A 17,568-nucleotide genomic window follows, 5' to 3' on the forward strand; every position below is an offset into this window, starting at 1 on the left:
GCGCAGGCGGGGCGCTCATTGGTTGCGCCGCCCGCCCGTCACCGCCCCTGCTCAGGTGAGGCCCCCGCGGGCTCCTCCCCCGGCTGGGAAGGGGGGGGGTCAGATTACTAACAGAGCTGGAAGGGACCTTAGGAGGTCATCTAGTCCAACCCCCCCCACCCAAGTAGGAGACCCTGCACCATTTCTGATAGATAATAGATTTAACAGAGTTGGAAGGGACCTTGGAGGTCATCTACTCTAACCTCCCCCAAGCAGGAGACCCTGCACCATTTCTGATAATAGATTTAAAAGAGTTGGAAGGGACCTTGGAGGTCATCTAGGTCCAACCCCCTACACAATTTCTTACACCATTTCTAGAGTAAAGTTCTATATTTAGGCAAGAAAAACGAAATGCACTGGTACAGTATAGGTGGTACCTTGCTCAATAGTAGTGACTGGGAGAGGGGATCTTGGAGTCCTAGTGGGACAACCATTTAAATCGGAGCCAGCCGTGGCAGCAGCTGCCAAAAAAGCCAACACAGTTCTAGGCTGCATCAACAGAGGGAGAGAATCAAGATCACACAAAGTGTTACTACCGCTTTATAAAGCCTTGGGAAGGCCACACTTGGAATACAGCATCCAGTTTTGGTGCCACAATGTAAAAAAGATGTTGAGACTCTACAAGAGTGCAGAGAAGAGCAACAAGCTGATTAGGGGACTGGAGGCTAAAACATATGAAGAACGGTTTGCAGGAAAGTAGGACTGGGGGAGACATGATAGCAGGCGTTCCAATATCTCAGGGGCTGCCACAAAGAAGAGGGAGTCAAGCTATTCTCCAAGGCACCTGAGGGTAGAACAAGAAGCAATGGGTGGAAACTAATCAAGGAGAGAAGCAACTTAGAACTGAGGAGAAATTTCCTGACAGTGAGAACAATTAATCAGTGGAACAGAAGTTGCCTCCAGAAGTTGTGAATGCCCCACACCGGACGTCTTCAAGAAGATGTTGGATAGCCATTTGTCTGGAACGGTATAGGGTTTCCTGTGTAGGCAGGGGGTTGGACTAGAACAGTGTTTTTCAACCTTTTTGGGCAAAGGCACACTTTTTTCATGAAAAAATCACGAGGCACACCACCATTAGAAAATGTTTAAAAAAATTAACTCTGTGCCTATATTGACTATATATAAAGTGTTTTTCCCACGGCACACCTTACACTATGTCACGGCACACTAGTGTGCCGCGGCACAGTGGTTGAAAAACACTGGACTAGAAGACCTCCAAGGTCCCCTTCAACTCTGCTATTGTATTGTATTGTATTACAGATAACAAGATTTAACAGAGTTGGAAGGGACTTGGAGGTCATCTAGAAATCATTGTTGCTGCTGTCAAAACACATAATATTAAATATAAATTTGCCCTTATACTTTTCAGGTAACAATAATATTCTGGTTTATAATCCAGGTGCTGCTTAACCTTTTTTCTACCCATGTTTGTCCAATATTTCTTTGCTTTTGCACATGTCCACATGTGGTAATATGTACCTGGTGTCTGGTTCCATTTCTAACATCTGGCTGACATGTTTTAAACTTCCTTAGCTAATCTGGCCGGTGGCAACTTTTCTTTTGGGGGGATTCAACTCAACCGCGTCCCCCCTCACCTGGGGAAGGAAGCCATGGCTCATGGATGGACGGGGCCCATCTTGACAATTATAAGCCCATGTCAGGCAATTACTCGCCCAACCGCATAAGGTAGTCCTCCCCTTACAATCACTCATTTACTGTTTGAAGTCACAAGGGTGCTGAGAAACAGTGGCTTAAGGCCGGTCCTTGTACTTACAACTGCATCCCCATGTTAACATCATCAAAGTTTAGATGGTTTTTGGCCATCCGTTATGTTATTTAGGATGGTTGCAGCATCCCAGGGTCGGCTGATCAACAACTGTGAGTTTCCTGGCTGGTTTCTGGCAAGCAAAGTTATGTGGGGAGAGTCAGATTTGCTCAACCACCATCTGATTCAGTTAACATGGCAACGGCTCACTTAACAATTGTGACAAAAAAGTTGTAAAATCAGGCACAATTTACTAAACAACCACCATGCTTAGCGATGGAAACTCTGATCCCAAGGGCAATTGTAATTCAAGGACTAGAAGTTTGGACTACAAGATCTCTAAGGTTCCTTTCCAGCTCTGTTCTATCTATTCTCTATTAATTCTATTCTACTATATTCTGTATTCTAGTCTATTCTATTCTCTATTAATTATATTCTACTATATTCTCTATTAATTTTATTCATTAACTCTATTCCTATTCCCTGTTAATTCTATTCTATTCTCTATAATTTTATTTTATTCATTAATTCTATTCTATCCCCTATTAATTCTATTCTCTATTAATTCTATTCTACTCTATTCTATTAATTCTATTTTATTCATTATTCTATTCTATTCTATACCATCCCAGCCTGTATTCTAGTCTATTCTGTTCTCTATTAATTCTATTATATTCAACTCCGTTCTCTACTAATTCGATTTTATTCATTATTAAATCTCTATTAATTCTATTCTATTCAACTCTATTCTCCATTAATTCTATCTTATTATTATTCTATTCTATTCCTATTAATTTTATTCTATTCTGGTCTATATTCTATTCTTACTATATATCTATTAATTCTGTTCTATTAATTCATCCTATTCTACTCTATTCTCTATTCATTCTATTTTATTCATTATTCTCTTCTACTCTATTCTCTATTAATTCTATTTTAATCATTAATTCTATTCTATTCTTTCCATCCCATCCTGTATTCTATTCTATTCTCTATTTTATTCATTAATTCTATTCTATTCTATCCCATCCTGTTTTCTAGTCTACTCTATTCTCTATTAATTCTATTCTATTCAACTCTATTCTCTATTAATTCTATTTTATTTATTATTAATTCTATTCTATTCTCTATTACCGGTAATTCTGTTCTGTTCTCTATTAATTCTATTCTATTCTCTGTTCTGTATTCTATTCTATATTGTCTATTCTAATCTACTTTCTATTCTACTTTATTCTATTATCTATTCTATTGTTTTCTCTCTCTGCTCCATTCCACTCCATTCTCCTGAAAGGCACTACTACACCTGTATTATTACATGTTATTGTCTCTGAGCTGCTGGGACCCGATCAAACAGTGGGGAATATTTCCATCAGCCTGTTCTCATGGCCAGAGCCTGCTGGGTTTCTGGGGAGTTGACCCCTGACCCAGATCTCCGCAGGGAAAAGAACATATTTGACCCAAATGGACTCTTCATCTCAGTTTACAAAAAGATTAAATTCGAGATTTTTCAAGACTTGGAAGATTTAGTCGGATTGACAGCTCCAAGACTTTACATTGTACTACCAAGCCAGTTGCTTAATGTGGATTATGGGTCCTCTCTGTTGATGACCAGCTGACTCCTTCTATGCAAGGGGCAAGTCCATTTGCATAAGCATCTCTGGTTAATAAAATAAAGAGCAATTTACCGTAGAATAGCTTTTGCAGCAATAAGTAACGTATTGACCGTGTGGGAGAAGTACAGAAAAAGAGCGAGGTCCAGATTTTTCTTTTTTCTTTCCTCGTTATTTAATGTTTGGTGTAACAAAGAACAAAACACAGAGGAGGCTGCTCGGTGGAGAGAGGACAACATATTCCAATGGCGAGGCTGGACCGTTAACAAGACGAAAGATTGAAATCTTCTGGGAGTCTTAACGGCACAATAGCCAGATCGATTCACCCGAGAGGTTTCAGGAGATTTGAAACAAGGAGCATAAAACTTGAAGTGCTTCATATCATCCGGAAAACACACCAGTTGAGAATTGAAAAGAGATAACCACAACAACAGAAAAGGAAAGGAAGAGAAGAGAGGAGAGGAAGAGGAGGGAAGGAAGAAAGAGATGAGGAGAGGAAGATGGAAGGGAGAATGAGAGGAGAGAGGGTAGGAATGGGAAGAGAAAGAGAGGAGTAGGGAAGAAGGAAAGGGAAAGGACGAGAAAGGAAAGAAGAAAGTAGAGAAGGGAGGGAGGGGAGAAAGGAAGAGAGGAGGAGAGTAGAGGAGGAAGGAAGATAAGAGGTGAGGAGAGGAAGAGGAAGGGAGATGAGAGGAGAGAGGGTAGGAATGGGAAGAGAAGAGAGGAGTAGGGGAGAGGAAAAGGAAGAAGGAAAGGAGAGAGGAAGGAAGAAAGTAGAGAAGGGAGGAGGGGACAAAGGAAGAGAGGAGAGGGAGATGAGAAAAGGAGGAAAGGAAGATAAGAGGTGAGGAGAGGAAGATGAAAGGGAGAAGGTAGGTGGGGGAAGAAGACGAGAGGAGTAGGAGAGAGGAAAGGAGAGAGGAAGGAAGAAAGGAGAAGGGAGGGAGGGGGAGAAAAGGAAGAGAGGAGGAGAGGAGACGAGAGGAAGAGGAGGAAAGGAAGATAAGAAGTGAAGGAGATGGGAGAAGGAGAGAAGGTAGGAGGGGGAAGAGGACGAGAGGAGTAGGGAAGAAGGAAAGGGAAGAAGGAAAGGAGAGGAGGACGGAAGGAAGTAGAGAAGGGAGGGAGGGAGAAAAGAAGGAAAACTAGGGCGGTGATAACATAAAAATGTGTGTATGGGATGGTGAGCAAAGCAACCAGAATGCATATTTTAACCTTCTATATGGAAAATAAATGTGTGCAAGTGATAAAGATAAATAAGAATAATAACTGTGTGAATGTATACCTGTAACTGCATGTAAGAGAATACAAAATACACCAATTTTTTTTTTATAAAAACAAACTAGAAACGCTTCAGAGGTTTGACTGAATTTGAAAAAAAAAATTAAAGGGAAAAAGGGAGCTGGGCATCTTTGTTGGTTTCAAGCTAACATGAATGTAGACATTCAGGCAGAAAGCAATACCCCAATCAAGGAAACACCCCCCCCCTTCAACCCCCCCGCCCCAGGAGGAAAACCACACTCCCACAGCCAAACGCTGGCAGGGCAAGATGCACAGAGACACCCCCATAGAAAAGAAGAGACAGACATCACGAGCTCCGGAACTTAAAACAAATTATCCGCTTAGTTTAAGTGGGAGGCGGGCGGATGGGCCCATCACGTGGGCAATGGCCAAATGGGTCAATAAAAGTAGATATCTCTTCAATGGTAGGTTTTTACACTCTGACGATGTTAGCAGGGGCTAACGAAAGCTAAGTGGATAATGTATATTTTAATCGCAATGTCCTGTCTCTTCTTTTATAGGGACACCTGGAACTTGTATTTTTAGGAGTGTGGGTGCGTGCTGTGCGTATGTGTAGATCAGTGGTAGTCAACCTGGTCCCTACCACCCACTAGTGGGCGTTCCAGCTTTCATGGTGGGCGGTAGGGGTTTGCTGTAACTCTGCTTTATAAATTTTATAAAGTAAAGTTACTTCCCTACTTTATAAATCACTATTACTGTGGAACCGGTGGGTGGTTAGAAACTTTTACTACTAACAGAGATACAAAATTGGGCGGTAGGTATAAAAAGGTTGACTACCCCTGGTGTAGATAGATAGGTAGGTAGGTAGGTAGGTAGGTAGAGAGGGGGGGGGGGGAGAGAGAGAGAATTATCCTAAAAATATGTTCCAGGCGTAGTTATAAAAGCAGAAACTGGCCTTGTGATATCCAGAACTAAAATATATGGCTCACTCGCTTTCATTAGCCTCTGCTAACATTGCCAGAGTGCAAAAACCATTAAAGAGATATGTGCCTTTATACACTATTAATCAATTCGGCCATTGCCGAGATAGCAAGGTCCATTTCTTCTTTATATATACATAAACGGACCCCCCCCCAAGGTTTGTAGAGGGACGGCAGCTCGATCACGCTTTAAGCCCAAAACACCAGCTTGAGGATGGCGAGTGAGACCTCACTGAAAGGTTCCCAAGACAATCTCAATCTTACACGGGAAAAGACCCGAATACAAGACCAGCATCAGCACTGATGAGGTTACCTAGTTTGGCAATGAAACGTCTGCAGGAAAATAACTGAGCTCAAAGAGCACCAAGGACCACCACCCCCGGTCCTCCTCCTCCTTCCTTACTCCTTTCCCTCTCCTCTTCCACTCCGAACTCCCCTCCCTTCCAGCACTGCTGATGTTCTCTAGTTGGGCCATGAAACATCTGTAAGAAAACCACCAAGCTCAGAGAGCACCAAGGACACCCACAGTCCTTCTCCTCCTCTCTATAAACCCCACTCCCTTCTAGTTCTGATATTATCACCTACTTGGGCCATGAAACTCTGCAACCACCAAGCTCAGAAAGCACCCAGGAAACCCTCAGTTCTCCTCCTCCTCCTCCACTTCACATACGTTCCTCCCTTCTAGCACTGATGATGTTTCCTAGTTGGGTCACGAAACGTCTGCAAGAAAACCACCAGGCTCAGAGAGCACCCAGGGCCCCTCAGCTGTCCTCCTCCTCTCCACAACCATCCCTCCTTTCTAACACTGATGATGTTCCCTAGTTGGGCCATGAAAGGTCTGCTCAGGGACCACCAAGGACCCCCACAGTCCAACCCTGAGCTACAAATCTTCTACCGGTTTCACTGCTGCTTGTCCGAGGCAGGAGAGCACAGCTTTTGGGGGCATTTGGGGGTCCCTATGCAGACACCCTTCCTCTTTGACAACCAGGCACCACCAGCCCTGTCAACGTTGAGGGGGGAGAGAGACAACACAAACCTGTCCAAACGAGCTCCGAGCACCAACCTTTCCCCCCACCCCACCCCACCCCCAGACGCCACCTGAACAAAAACCAAACGCAAAATCAACCCAGCAAGGCAGTTTTTTAATTAGGTTCCTTTTTTTGTTGTTCTCATCCAAAACGCAGGATATATATATATATATATATATATATGGAAAAAGAGAGAGAGAGAACTACTATGCTGATCGTTAGATGCATCATCTTCGAGAGAGGAAGACAGTGACCGCTCGGCACCAGCTCCGGTCCTTGGCACTCTGCGCCGCGAGCAAAGTCGCGTCTTTTCTGCAATGAGGAAACGCGCGTTGAGCATCGGCCTTCCCGGAGTCCATATCCAAGGAGAGAAGGAAGGCTGGGCTAATGGAGGCAAGCAGGAGGGGCTGCCTAGAGCGCCACCCCCCTTGCTTGGCGGGAGCAGAGCCCGGGAAGGGGCGGGGGGACGATCCCCAGAGGCCTCTGTGCCACGGGTGGGAGGAGGGGACTCTGGAAGGGAACTACGTGAGGTTGCATGCAAGGGGGCGTCCGGGGAAGCGCGCGAGGGGGCGGCAATGCTCAGCAAAAATGGCAGGGCTGGGAGAGAGTCAACACAACTTGGAGAGGGGGGAGAGGAGGGATCATTTTAGGGTCCTACAAACCAACAGTACATTTGTAGAGATCGAAGGGCCAAGCCAAAGGCTGAGCCCAGAAGGGCAAAGTCGAACGTCCTCAGCCAAGTCCTGGCCCCGAGGAAGGGGATGCGGCATTCCGATCCGGCGCCAGAGAGAGAGAGAAGAGGGGGAGGAGGGAAGGCTTGGAAGCACCGGTGCAGCTGGGCATCGCGGCTTCCTGCTGTGCCCGAGAGAGGGGGGGGCGGTGGGTGTCCGTGTCTTGAGCGAGGCCCTCCCTGCCGGTAGGTGGGTGTTCGTTCAGTGGGATTCCTTGATGATCACCTCCACGCCGTGCTGTCGGAGCTGCGCTCGCAAAATCAGGTTTTTATTCTTCAGATCCTCGACCTGCGAGAAGGAGAAGAAGAGGACAGAGATGGAGGCCCGAGGGTTTTATCGATTCTAAGATGGGTGGGCATCTTAATGGGACCTCCACCCATCAGTTGCTCTGGCCTAGGCTTCCCGATACAGTAAGACACACATGATTAAGTCCAAAAACCCTCTTTTTATTTCAAAGGCTGTGAATTATATTCATTCACAGCCTGTAATGAGTCCCAAATAGCTTGTAAAGAGTCCGACAGAAGTCTGCCAAAATCTTTCGGGATAAGGCTGAGAAGCACCCACTTTTATCTCCCTTGAAACACTGCCAAAGACCTAACTGGCAATTAGCTTGGCAAGGCCACACGGAGCACAGAGTCAAAACGGAGCTTCTGAAGGTAAAATGACCAGCACGAACACAGTTGCTTCCTGCAATGGCTCACCTGTCTTTGCTCCTCCTTTACGTCCTATGGGAGGGGACAATCATCTCCAAGCCTTACTCTCGAGTCGTCCCTTCTGTTTTAACTGTTCTTACCTTCTGGCAGCTCTGCACATGCGCGCACTGGGAACAGGGGGAGTCTGCTCCTATGCCTCACTGATTTCCAACTCTGGAGACTCCGGAGGCAGCACATAACTCCCAGATGGCCCTGGACCCCTTTCTGTCTCTGAGGCAGAGCCCTTGTCTGAGCCTTCCCCAGACTCCAGGGATGGCCCATGTTCCTCCCCAACCTCCTCACTGTCCGACTCTGCTGCCAGTTCCGCAAGCCACTGGCAGATCACAACAGAAGGAAGGAAGGAAGGAAGGAAAGAAAGAAGATATTGAGACTCTAGAAAGAGGGCAGAGAAGAGCAACCAGGATGATGAGGGGACTGGAGGCTCAAACATACAATGGACGCTTGCAGGAACTGGGCCTGGCTGGTCTAGGGAAGAGAAGGACTAGGGGAGACAGGAGAGCATCTTCCAATATTTGAAGGGCTGCCCCAGAGAGGAGGAAGTGGGTCAATTCTCCAAAGCCCCCGAAGGCCAGAGAAGGAAGAATGGAGGGAAACTGACCAAGGAGAGATTCAACCTGGAAATAAGGAGGAATTTCTTGACAGGGAGAACCATCAACCCATGGAACAGAGGTTGCCTTTGGAAGTTGTGGGAGCTTCATCCCTGGAGGCTTTCAAGAAGAGACTGGACTGTCCATTTGTCGGAAATGTTGAATGGTCTCCTGCCTGAGCAGGGGGTTTGACTAGATGACCTCCAAGGTCCAACTCTGTTGTTCTCTTCTGATCTCTATATGGATGTCAGTCCACTAATTTTCAAACAGCTTAGTAGTTTAAACATTTATCTAGGTGTGTTTCGCAAGAGGTGGGATAGCAATATTGCAGTCATGTATTAATCAGTATTCAACTAGAGGGGGAAATATGTGTAATTCTGTGATTTCTTTTTCGCGCCTTTTGTTTCAATGTCATGTTCGTTTTGTGTGTGGGGTGGTGGTGGTTTTAAATGTGTTGGGAGTTTTGTATCTTAACCTTTCTTGAATAAAACAAAAAGACGAGTGGAGCCCAGTTCCCAGAATTCCCCAGCCAGCAGGTTGAGAAGCCCTCCTGGTCAAAGGATTGGCGAATGAGGTGGGTTGATTTGTGAAATAGATCAGGCTGCTCAGCTGGATTCACCCTAGACCAGGGGTCAGCAAACTGCGGCTCCGGAGCCGCATGTGGCTCTTTCCTTCCTGTGCTGTGGCTCCGTCACAATTTTGAGAGAAGCTTCCGATGTGGGGGGAGGTGGGGGGAGGGAGAAGCACAGTGCGCCAGGAGAAGGAGAAGACTCTATGGCAAGGGGAGGGTTTCCCAGTTGTCTTCACAGCTGATAGGGCTTTCGGTTAGGAAAGGTAGAGGAAAAAGTAAAAGTACTCTAGGAGGAGACTCTATGGTGGGAGAAATTGAACTTCCGGTCAGCCCCAGAATTCAACAGGGGGCTTCCGGTTAAGGACCTTTGTGGCTCCCGGAGTTTTCTTTTCTGTGGGAAACGGGTCCAAATGGCTCTTTGAGTGTTTAAGTTTGCCGACCCCTGCCCTAAACCCTTGAAGTGCCTGTGATGATAAAGCCCAGAGCATCGAGGGTCCCCTCCAGAAATAGGGATTGGGGAGGGGGGGGGTGTCTGTCAACCTTACCTGTTGTCGCAAGACTCCGTTATCCACCTGGAGCTGGTCCAGGCCCTGCAGTTCCTCGGAAAGACGGATGTTATTCTGTCTTAATTCCTGAATGTAGTCGCAAGCTTTGGAGAGGATCCCTCCTTTGCTCTACAGGGGGAGGAAGAGAAAGGGACTCAAGAGAATAGCCTCGGCTACTTTGGGGGAGCCATCATTACGGATTTGGTCACCCCTTTGAATGGGGAGAAGGCAGAACCTTCTGGGTTATCCCTCCCCAAGCATCTTGGACTGGAGACCAACAGCTCTTTCGCTTCCAATCGACTAATGCCCAGAAGATCCCTCACTAGATCACCAGAGGTGCAAAAGCTGCTACGGGGAGGAGCCTGTGGCCTCCAAGGGTCTACTAGACGTCATTCAAGCCACAAAAGCCAATGGTGACTGCCGGCTGCCTGCAATTGGGCAGATCGAGTCCCACCAGGCTCAAGGTTGACTCATACTTCCGTCCTTCTGAGGTGGGTAAAATGAGGAGCCAGATTGTTGGGGGCAAGAGGCTGACTCTGTAAACCGCTTAGCTGTGAAGTGGTATATAAGTGTAACTTCCTTCCTTTCCTCCCTCCCTCCCAGTGGTTAGAATGAAGTATTACAGGCAAACTCTGCCCACTGTCAGCAGTTCGATCCTGACCAGCTCGAGATTGACTCAGCCTTCCATCCTTCCAGTAAAACGAGGACCCAGATTGCTAGGGGGCCAGAGGCTTACTCTGTAAACCGCTTAGAGAGGGCTGTAAAATCACGGTGAAGTGGTATATAAGTCTGAGTGCTATTGTTATTCCATCCATTCATCACCTTCTATTCAAATGGGGCTGCCCTTGAAGAGCATCCGGCGACTTCAGCTAGTCCAGAATGCGGCCGCGCGAGTGATCGTGGGCGCACTACGGTTCGCCCACATAACACCGATCCTCCGTGAGCTGCGCTGGCTACCTGTTGGTCTCCGGGTGCACTTCAAGGTCCTACTTACCACCCACAAAGCGCTCCATGGTAGTGGATCTGGCTATTTGAGAGACCGCCTTCTGCCAATTACCTCCCTGCGTCCCATCAGATCGCACAGGGTAGGCCTCCTCCGAATTCCATCCGCCAGTCAGTGCCGACTGGCGACTACGCGGAGGAGAGCCTTCTCAGTTGCAGCTCCGACGCTATGGAACAATCTCCCCGTGGAGATCCGCACCCTCACCACCGCCCAGGCCTTCCACACGGCCCTTAAGATCTGGCTATCCCGTCAGGCCTGGGGATAAAAATCTTAGTTCGTCCCCTCCCGAATGATGAATGAATGTTGTGCTCTATTTTTTAATATTATGTACTGTCTTATGCTTTTTGTCTTTGTACCCCCTTTCCCGTGTTTTTGTAAGCCGCCCTGAGTCCCCTCAGGGAAAAGGGCGGCCTATAAATTATAATAAATCTACAAATCTACAAATACAGGCCGTCCTCGGGTTACGACAACAACCGGGACAAAATTTCAGTCGGTAATTGATGTGATTGTAAAACATGATGTACTGTGAGTGCTTGGGACGGAAATTCTGGTCCCAATTTGCTGTCATAACCCCAGGACTGTTGGGTTTTAAACGGGAAGAGGCGAGGGAGTCCCAAGCAGGTCACACATGCCATGGGTGTGTGTGTGTGCCCTGTGGGGTGCTACAGAGTAAGAGACCCCTGCAGTGACTTATAAGGGCAGCTTGTCAACTTCCCAGCTTCCCCACTGAATTTGCTTGTGGGGAATTGGGAGGGAATCCCTCTATATATACCACTCCATGAAGCCTTATTAAGGCCACACCTAGAGTCCTGCATCCAGTTTTGTTCACCACACTATGAAAGAGGTTGAGACTCTAGAAAGGGTGCAGAGAAGAGCAACCAGGATGATGAGGGGACTGGAGGCTCAAACATATGAAGAATGGTTGCAGGAACTGGGCCTGGCTAGTCTAGGGAAGAGAAGGACCAGGGGAGACAGGAGAGCATCTTCCAATATTTGAGGGGCTGCCACAGAGAGGAGGAAGGGGGTCAAGCTATTCTCCAAGGCACCCAAAGGCCAGAGAAGGAACAATGGATGGAAACTGACCAAGGAGAGATTCAACCTGGAAATAAGGAGGAATTTCCTGGCAGGGAGAACCATCAACCCATGGAACAGAAGTTGCATTCAGAAGTTGTGGGAACTTCATCCCTGGAGGCTTTCAAGAAGAGTCTGGGCTGCCCTCTCTCAGAAATGGTTTAGGGTCTCCCGCTTGGCTGGCTGGACTAGATGACCTCTAAGGTACCTTCCACTAATCTGTTAGATAGGAAGGGTGAAAATGGTGATGGCGTGACTTCTACAGTGTCAGAACTGTGAGTCGGAGACCTGAGCACCCAGATCGTGATCATGATCAGCAATATCACCCATCAGTCCTAAGTACTTCTCATTCAGTGCCATTGCAATTTTGAAAGGTGCTAAACAGGCGTAACTCGAGGATTTCCTGTATGATCCATTTCAAGGCAAAGCTTACCATTAGCCTTCTTGGCAGCGAAGGTAACTGCTGGGAAGACTGACGTCACTATTTTTTTCTCTATTTATTTGTATCCTGCCTTCATTTTTTGACAAATAACTCAAGGCGGCAAAATATCCGGCACTCCTTCCTCCTCCTATTTTGCTGACAACGACCCTGGCAGGTGGGTTGGGCTGAGAAAGACTAGCCCCAAATCACCCAGCTGTCTTTCCTGTCAAAGGCGGGACTAGAACTCCCAGACTCCTGGTGATTGGCCCAAAGTCACCCAGCTGTCTTTCCTGTCAAAGGCGGGACTAGAACTCCCAGACTCCTGGTGATAGGCCCAAAGTCACCCAGCTGTCTTTCCTGTCAAAGGCGGGACTAGAACTCCCAGACTCCTGGTGATTGGCCCAAAGTCACCCAGCTGTCTTTCCTGTCAAAGGCGGGACTAAAACTCCCAGACTCCTGGTGATAGGCCCAAAGTCACCCAGCTGTCTTTCCTGTCAAAGGCGGGACTAGAACTCCCAGACTCCTGGTGATTGGCCCAAAGTCACCTAGATGGCTTTCATGCCAAAGGCGGGACTAACATTGCCCCCATCACCAACCCTAAACCTCGTCTCCTCACATCAGAGCCGCTCAACTGTTCTCACCTGTCCAGATTTGGTGTTCTCCATCGAACAGTCCGGAATGATCTTGGACAGCTGCACAATCCAATTGTTGATCTTGTCTCTGCGCCGGCGTTCCACTGTGGACCCAAAAGGAAGACAGGATTACTTTCTGGAAGCAGAAGTTCTACTTCACCATTTTGCAAGGTTGTGAGAACAATCTTGTGAGGTAGGTTGGGGAGAGAGAGAGAGAGAAGAGAAAGAGAGAGATCAGAGAGGAGAGAGAGATAAGAAAAAGAGAGAACTGTGTGTGATAAAGAGATAAGAGAGAGAGGGAGAGAAAAAGGTGAGAGAGGAGAGAGAAAGAGAGATGAGAGAAATGTGTGTGCAAAGAGGAGAGAGAGAGGGAGGGAGAGAAAGAGATAGAGAGAGAAAAGAGAAAGATAGAAATCAGAGAGGAGAAAGAGATGAGAGAGATGAGAGATGAGAGATGAGTGTGAGAAAGAGATGAGAGGGAGAGAGAGAAAGAGAAAAAGGCGAGAGAGGAGAGATAAAAGAGAAAGACAGAGATCAGCAAGGAGAGAGAAAAAGAGATGAGAGAAATGTGTGTGAGAAGAGGAGAGGGAGAGGGAGAAGGAGGGGAGAGAGAGACCTAGTGAGTTTCCATGGCTGAGGACAGATCTGATCTCCCTAGTTCTACTCCACCAACCTCACCACTATGCCGTATTACCTCCCCCCCCCCCCCCCAAAAAAAATCCGGCTGCCTTCCTGACCTTCGTTGTGCTGTGCCCGACGCTTCTCGTCCCGCGTTGTCCGTGGAGCTTCTGACTTCCTGGGAGAAGGAAAAGGCAGGTCTAATTTACATTTGTGTCGTTAAATTTGCATCGTGTCACCATTTAAGACAGAATTCTCATAAATGGGATACTGTTGGTCTGTGACACTGGCTGAGATGTTAAAAAGGGACAAAGGGTTGGAAGGGTGAAGAGGAAGATGGGCTTCCTATCGTGCATGGTGGATAGGAGAAAAAACAAAGAAATTTGGGGTGCAAATTTATTCCCTGATGAGAAGGTACTGCAAGATTACTATTAAATGAAACCCGAATTGTTTCTATTGGGCTTTATGGACTGCAGTGGAAAAGAAATGTGGGAAATTAAGATTATTGTATGCACACAGGGAAGAATAATGAAATGTACACAGTGGAACATTGGATTGTAGGACTGTTTGATCAGGGTAAAAATGATACAAGACTTAAAAAAAAAAACAGACTGGAAACCTTTTTTCGGACTTTTTGGGTAGAGAAGAAAAGGTTGGTGATTTGTAGAAGGGGGATTAAAAAAAGTTAATGGATTTTCCTTGGTTTAACCTTGTGTAAGTTTTCTTCTTATGTCTTTTTAGTTTTTTTTAAAAAAATATTATTCGTATCTCATTCTCCTAATGCTGGTCCCGGAACCAGAATAAAGATTTGATTTGAAAGGGTAAAGAGGAATGGGGGGAAATTACGATGGCATTTACTCAACGGAAAGAAGGATGGAAGTCATCACTCCGTGTTTTCCTTCTTTTTTTCATCCCCCCCCCCTTTTTAATTTTTTTTGAACTTTTATACTTTTATTGTATTTGAATTTGGAAAGATAGCATTTTCTGGAAAGGACCTTGGAGGACTTCTGGTTCAACCCCCTGCTCAAGGCAGGAAAACCTTTGAAAAATCCTAATAATAATAAAAAAATAATTTACACTCAAAGTTGTATTCACAAATCCTGAGACCCCACAAGGGTCCTCAACTCCTGGTCTGTGGCATGCCAAAAACCGGTCTGCACAAACAAGCCAAGATTCAACTGCGGGATACGGCAGCACGCAAATTCAGCCCCCTCCAGTCTGCGGAAAAAGCTCTCGCCAAGGAATTGGTCCCTGGCACCCACAAGGCTGGGGTGGGGTGGGGGCACTTCCCTAGCAAACAAATCCTGAAAAACAGCTCCCACCCTTCCAGTTCAGACGTCAGCAAGCATGGCAATAAATACGAGGCCTGTCACTCACGGGGAATAAGGGTGAGTCCGAGGCGCAATTGACCGCTGGGTTCCACTCTGTAGCACCTCCTGGGGTGACATCATGACGAAAAACTGGCCTGTTCGAAGTGGGAGAGAGAGAAAGAGAGAGAGAGCTTTGGGTTTCCGAAATGAATCCACATCCAAGAACCAAACACAAAACTGGAATTCCATCCCAGTCGTCTCTTCATTGTTGTTCGCCTACAGACAGAATCTTGCCGGAGTAAAGCAACTATATGCTGTATTTTTCGGAGTATAAGATGCACCAAGATTTTGAAGAGGTAATTAAAAAAAAAGATTTTGCACTCTGCAGGCCTCCCAAACCCTCTGCACGCCTCGTTTTTTGTGAAAAACGGGGCATGCAGAGAGTTTGAGAGGCCTGAAAAGTGCTCCCGGGAGGGAGAAGGGGAATGAGCAAAAAACTGCCTGTTTTTCACAAAAATGGACCCATTTTTTGCCAAAAGAAGCCTTTAGGAGGCTTGTAAAGTGCTCCTGAGGGCGGAGGGGGAGGGGAAACAAGCAAAAAATGGCCCGTATGTCGCTCATTTTTGCCCTCCCCAGCCCCCAGAAGCACTTTGCAAGCCTCCCAAACCGTCCGCACCTCCATTTTCATGAAGCGGGTGGAATTTCGGGAGGCCAAAAATGCTGTATTCAGTGCATAAGACGCACACTCTTTTTAGGGGGGAAAAGGTGTGTCTCATACCCCGAAAAATATGGTAGTAGTGGCCAAAATTGTGGAAACCTTTTGGGAAAAGTGTATTTTTTTAAAACTAGCTAATACAACCACTTCCTTTTTGGAGTAGTACCATAAGATTCTATATCAATGCAAAGATAGTTTAAGCAAGAATGTAGTGCAATAACTTTTAGGAAGGATTTGCTATTAGAATGGCAGTTACAAAGAAGAAAGGTGAAACAAGAAATATAAAACCTATCACCATAGAAAAAAATGAGAAATGATTTTTTTTTTCAATCTTGGCAACTTTAAGATGGGTAGATTTCAACTTCCAGAATTCCCCCGTCAATTCAATTCCAGAAATTGCAAGCCCACCAGCCTACAAGTTTCCATGGTGGGGAAACTCTCTTCTTGGCCTATCAAATTGTCACTTCCTTTGGCTCTGTCAAAAATGCTTCACAAATGCTGGCAAAAGGCAGCATTTATCAATGGAATATTGATAATATTTAACCGAATTCATAGATTGGAAGATTGGGGAGAGCAACAGAATCATAGCCCAGTGGGAGGATAAGTCTGGGTCCGACCTCCACCTGGGATGGTGGTCTTGCCCGACTGACCTGTGCCGGTGGGCGTAGCTTGTCCCAGAAGGGCATCCGAGTTCTGCGTGGTGACCACGGCAGTCGTCCCTGCTCCGGCAGAGGTGCTGGTGTCGGCCACGGTGGCCGGGTAATAGGTGTAGTGGGTCTCGGTGGCCGCAGCTTCAGAGTCGACGGCATCTTCACTCGTAAACGCTCCTTGGATGACAGCCTGGGAAGAGGAGATCGAGAGAGTGACTTCAAACAAGAAATATAATTCTGGTTTGTCTTGTCTTAGGCGTATTACCAGAAAATTATAATAAAGGGATTAGACATTTAATAATACAGGTGCTGACAGCAGCGAGAATTGTATTTGCACAATATTGGAAAAATGAGGATATGCCTACAGATGGAAGTATAATTAGAACAATATTAGACTGTGTGGAGATGGATGGATTGACGTTAATAGTAAAAGATAAGGAAACGACAGAATATTTTTTAATATGGCATTTGTTTTATGAATGGGTAGATGAAAGAGGCAGAAATTAGAAGATGGAAGGTTCTTGATATATAAGTAAAAAGAAGTAAGGAATTGTTGGATTAAAGTAAGACCATGGTTGGAGAAAATGCTACATCAAAGTATAGAGTTAAGACCAGAGACATTTTTATCTTACCAGAGAAATATAACAAAGAAGATACATATTTGATTATACATATATCAACGGCAGCGAGAATTGTATTTGCACAAATTGGAAAGCAGATAAAATCCCTTTGGAAGGAGAGATTATTAAAAAAAATTGTACTGTGCAGAAATGAATAGGTTAACTCTGAGAATAAAGGATAAAGAGGAAATGGGGAGAAGATTTTATGATTGGTTAGAGAAAGAATATGAATAAGATAGAAAAGGAAGCAAGCAAGAGAGAAATAGAAACCCACACTACTAAATGAAAAAGGGGGAAGAGGGGGGGAACTAGAAAAGTAGCGAAGTACTAATACTTAAGTATATGTTCAAAGAATGAGACATAGGTAAAAAAAAACAGTTTGGGAAATACACCGAGGAAAAGGAAATGTAAAAAGGTAAATATAAAGTTAGAACTGGGCTTGTGGGAATACCATTCCAAAAATACACCAGATGGAAAAGGAAAATAGGCAACCACAACAATAGGAGAGGAAAGGAAGAAAGGAAGAGGAGAAGAGAGGGAAGAAGGGGAGGGAAAGAAGAAAGAGGAAAGGAGAGGCAGATGGGGAGGGATAGGAAGAGGAGGAGAGAGGATTTGAAGGGGAAGAGGTAGAGAGGAGTACGGGAGAGGAAAAGGAAGAAGGAAAGGGAAAGAAGAAAGGAGAGGGAGATGGGGAGGGATAGGAAGAGGAGGAGAGTG

At 46.0% G+C, this 17,568-nt stretch overlaps 1 protein-coding gene across 4 annotated transcripts in view; it reads right to left on the reverse strand.

The window, feature by feature from the left end:
* Positions 1-6,757: 6,757 nt before the first annotated feature.
* USF1 (upstream transcription factor 1) overlaps positions 6,758-17,568 on the reverse strand; it is a 28,896-nt gene continuing 18,085 nt past the window's right edge. For all 4 annotated transcript variants that reach the window (XM_032234146.1, XM_032234144.1, XM_032234145.1 and 1 more), the window contains exons 6-11: positions 16,232-16,421; positions 14,934-15,021; positions 13,676-13,734; positions 12,948-13,042; positions 9,812-9,940; positions 6,758-7,683 (exon numbers count right to left, since the gene is read on the reverse strand). In XM_032234146.1, the coding sequence (XP_032090037.1) occupies positions 7,597-7,683; positions 9,812-9,940; positions 12,948-13,042; positions 13,676-13,734; positions 14,934-15,021; positions 16,232-16,421 (648 nt within the window). In that variant the 3' untranslated portion in view covers positions 6,758-7,596. The remainder of the gene's footprint in view (positions 7,684-9,811; positions 9,941-12,947; positions 13,043-13,675; positions 13,735-14,933; positions 15,022-16,231; positions 16,422-17,568) is intronic.

The sequence above is a fragment of the Thamnophis elegans genome, chromosome 17 (assembly GCF_009769535.1).
Source record: "Thamnophis elegans isolate rThaEle1 chromosome 17, rThaEle1.pri, whole genome shotgun sequence".
NCBI lineage: Eukaryota > Metazoa > Chordata > Lepidosauria > Squamata > Colubridae > Thamnophis > Thamnophis elegans.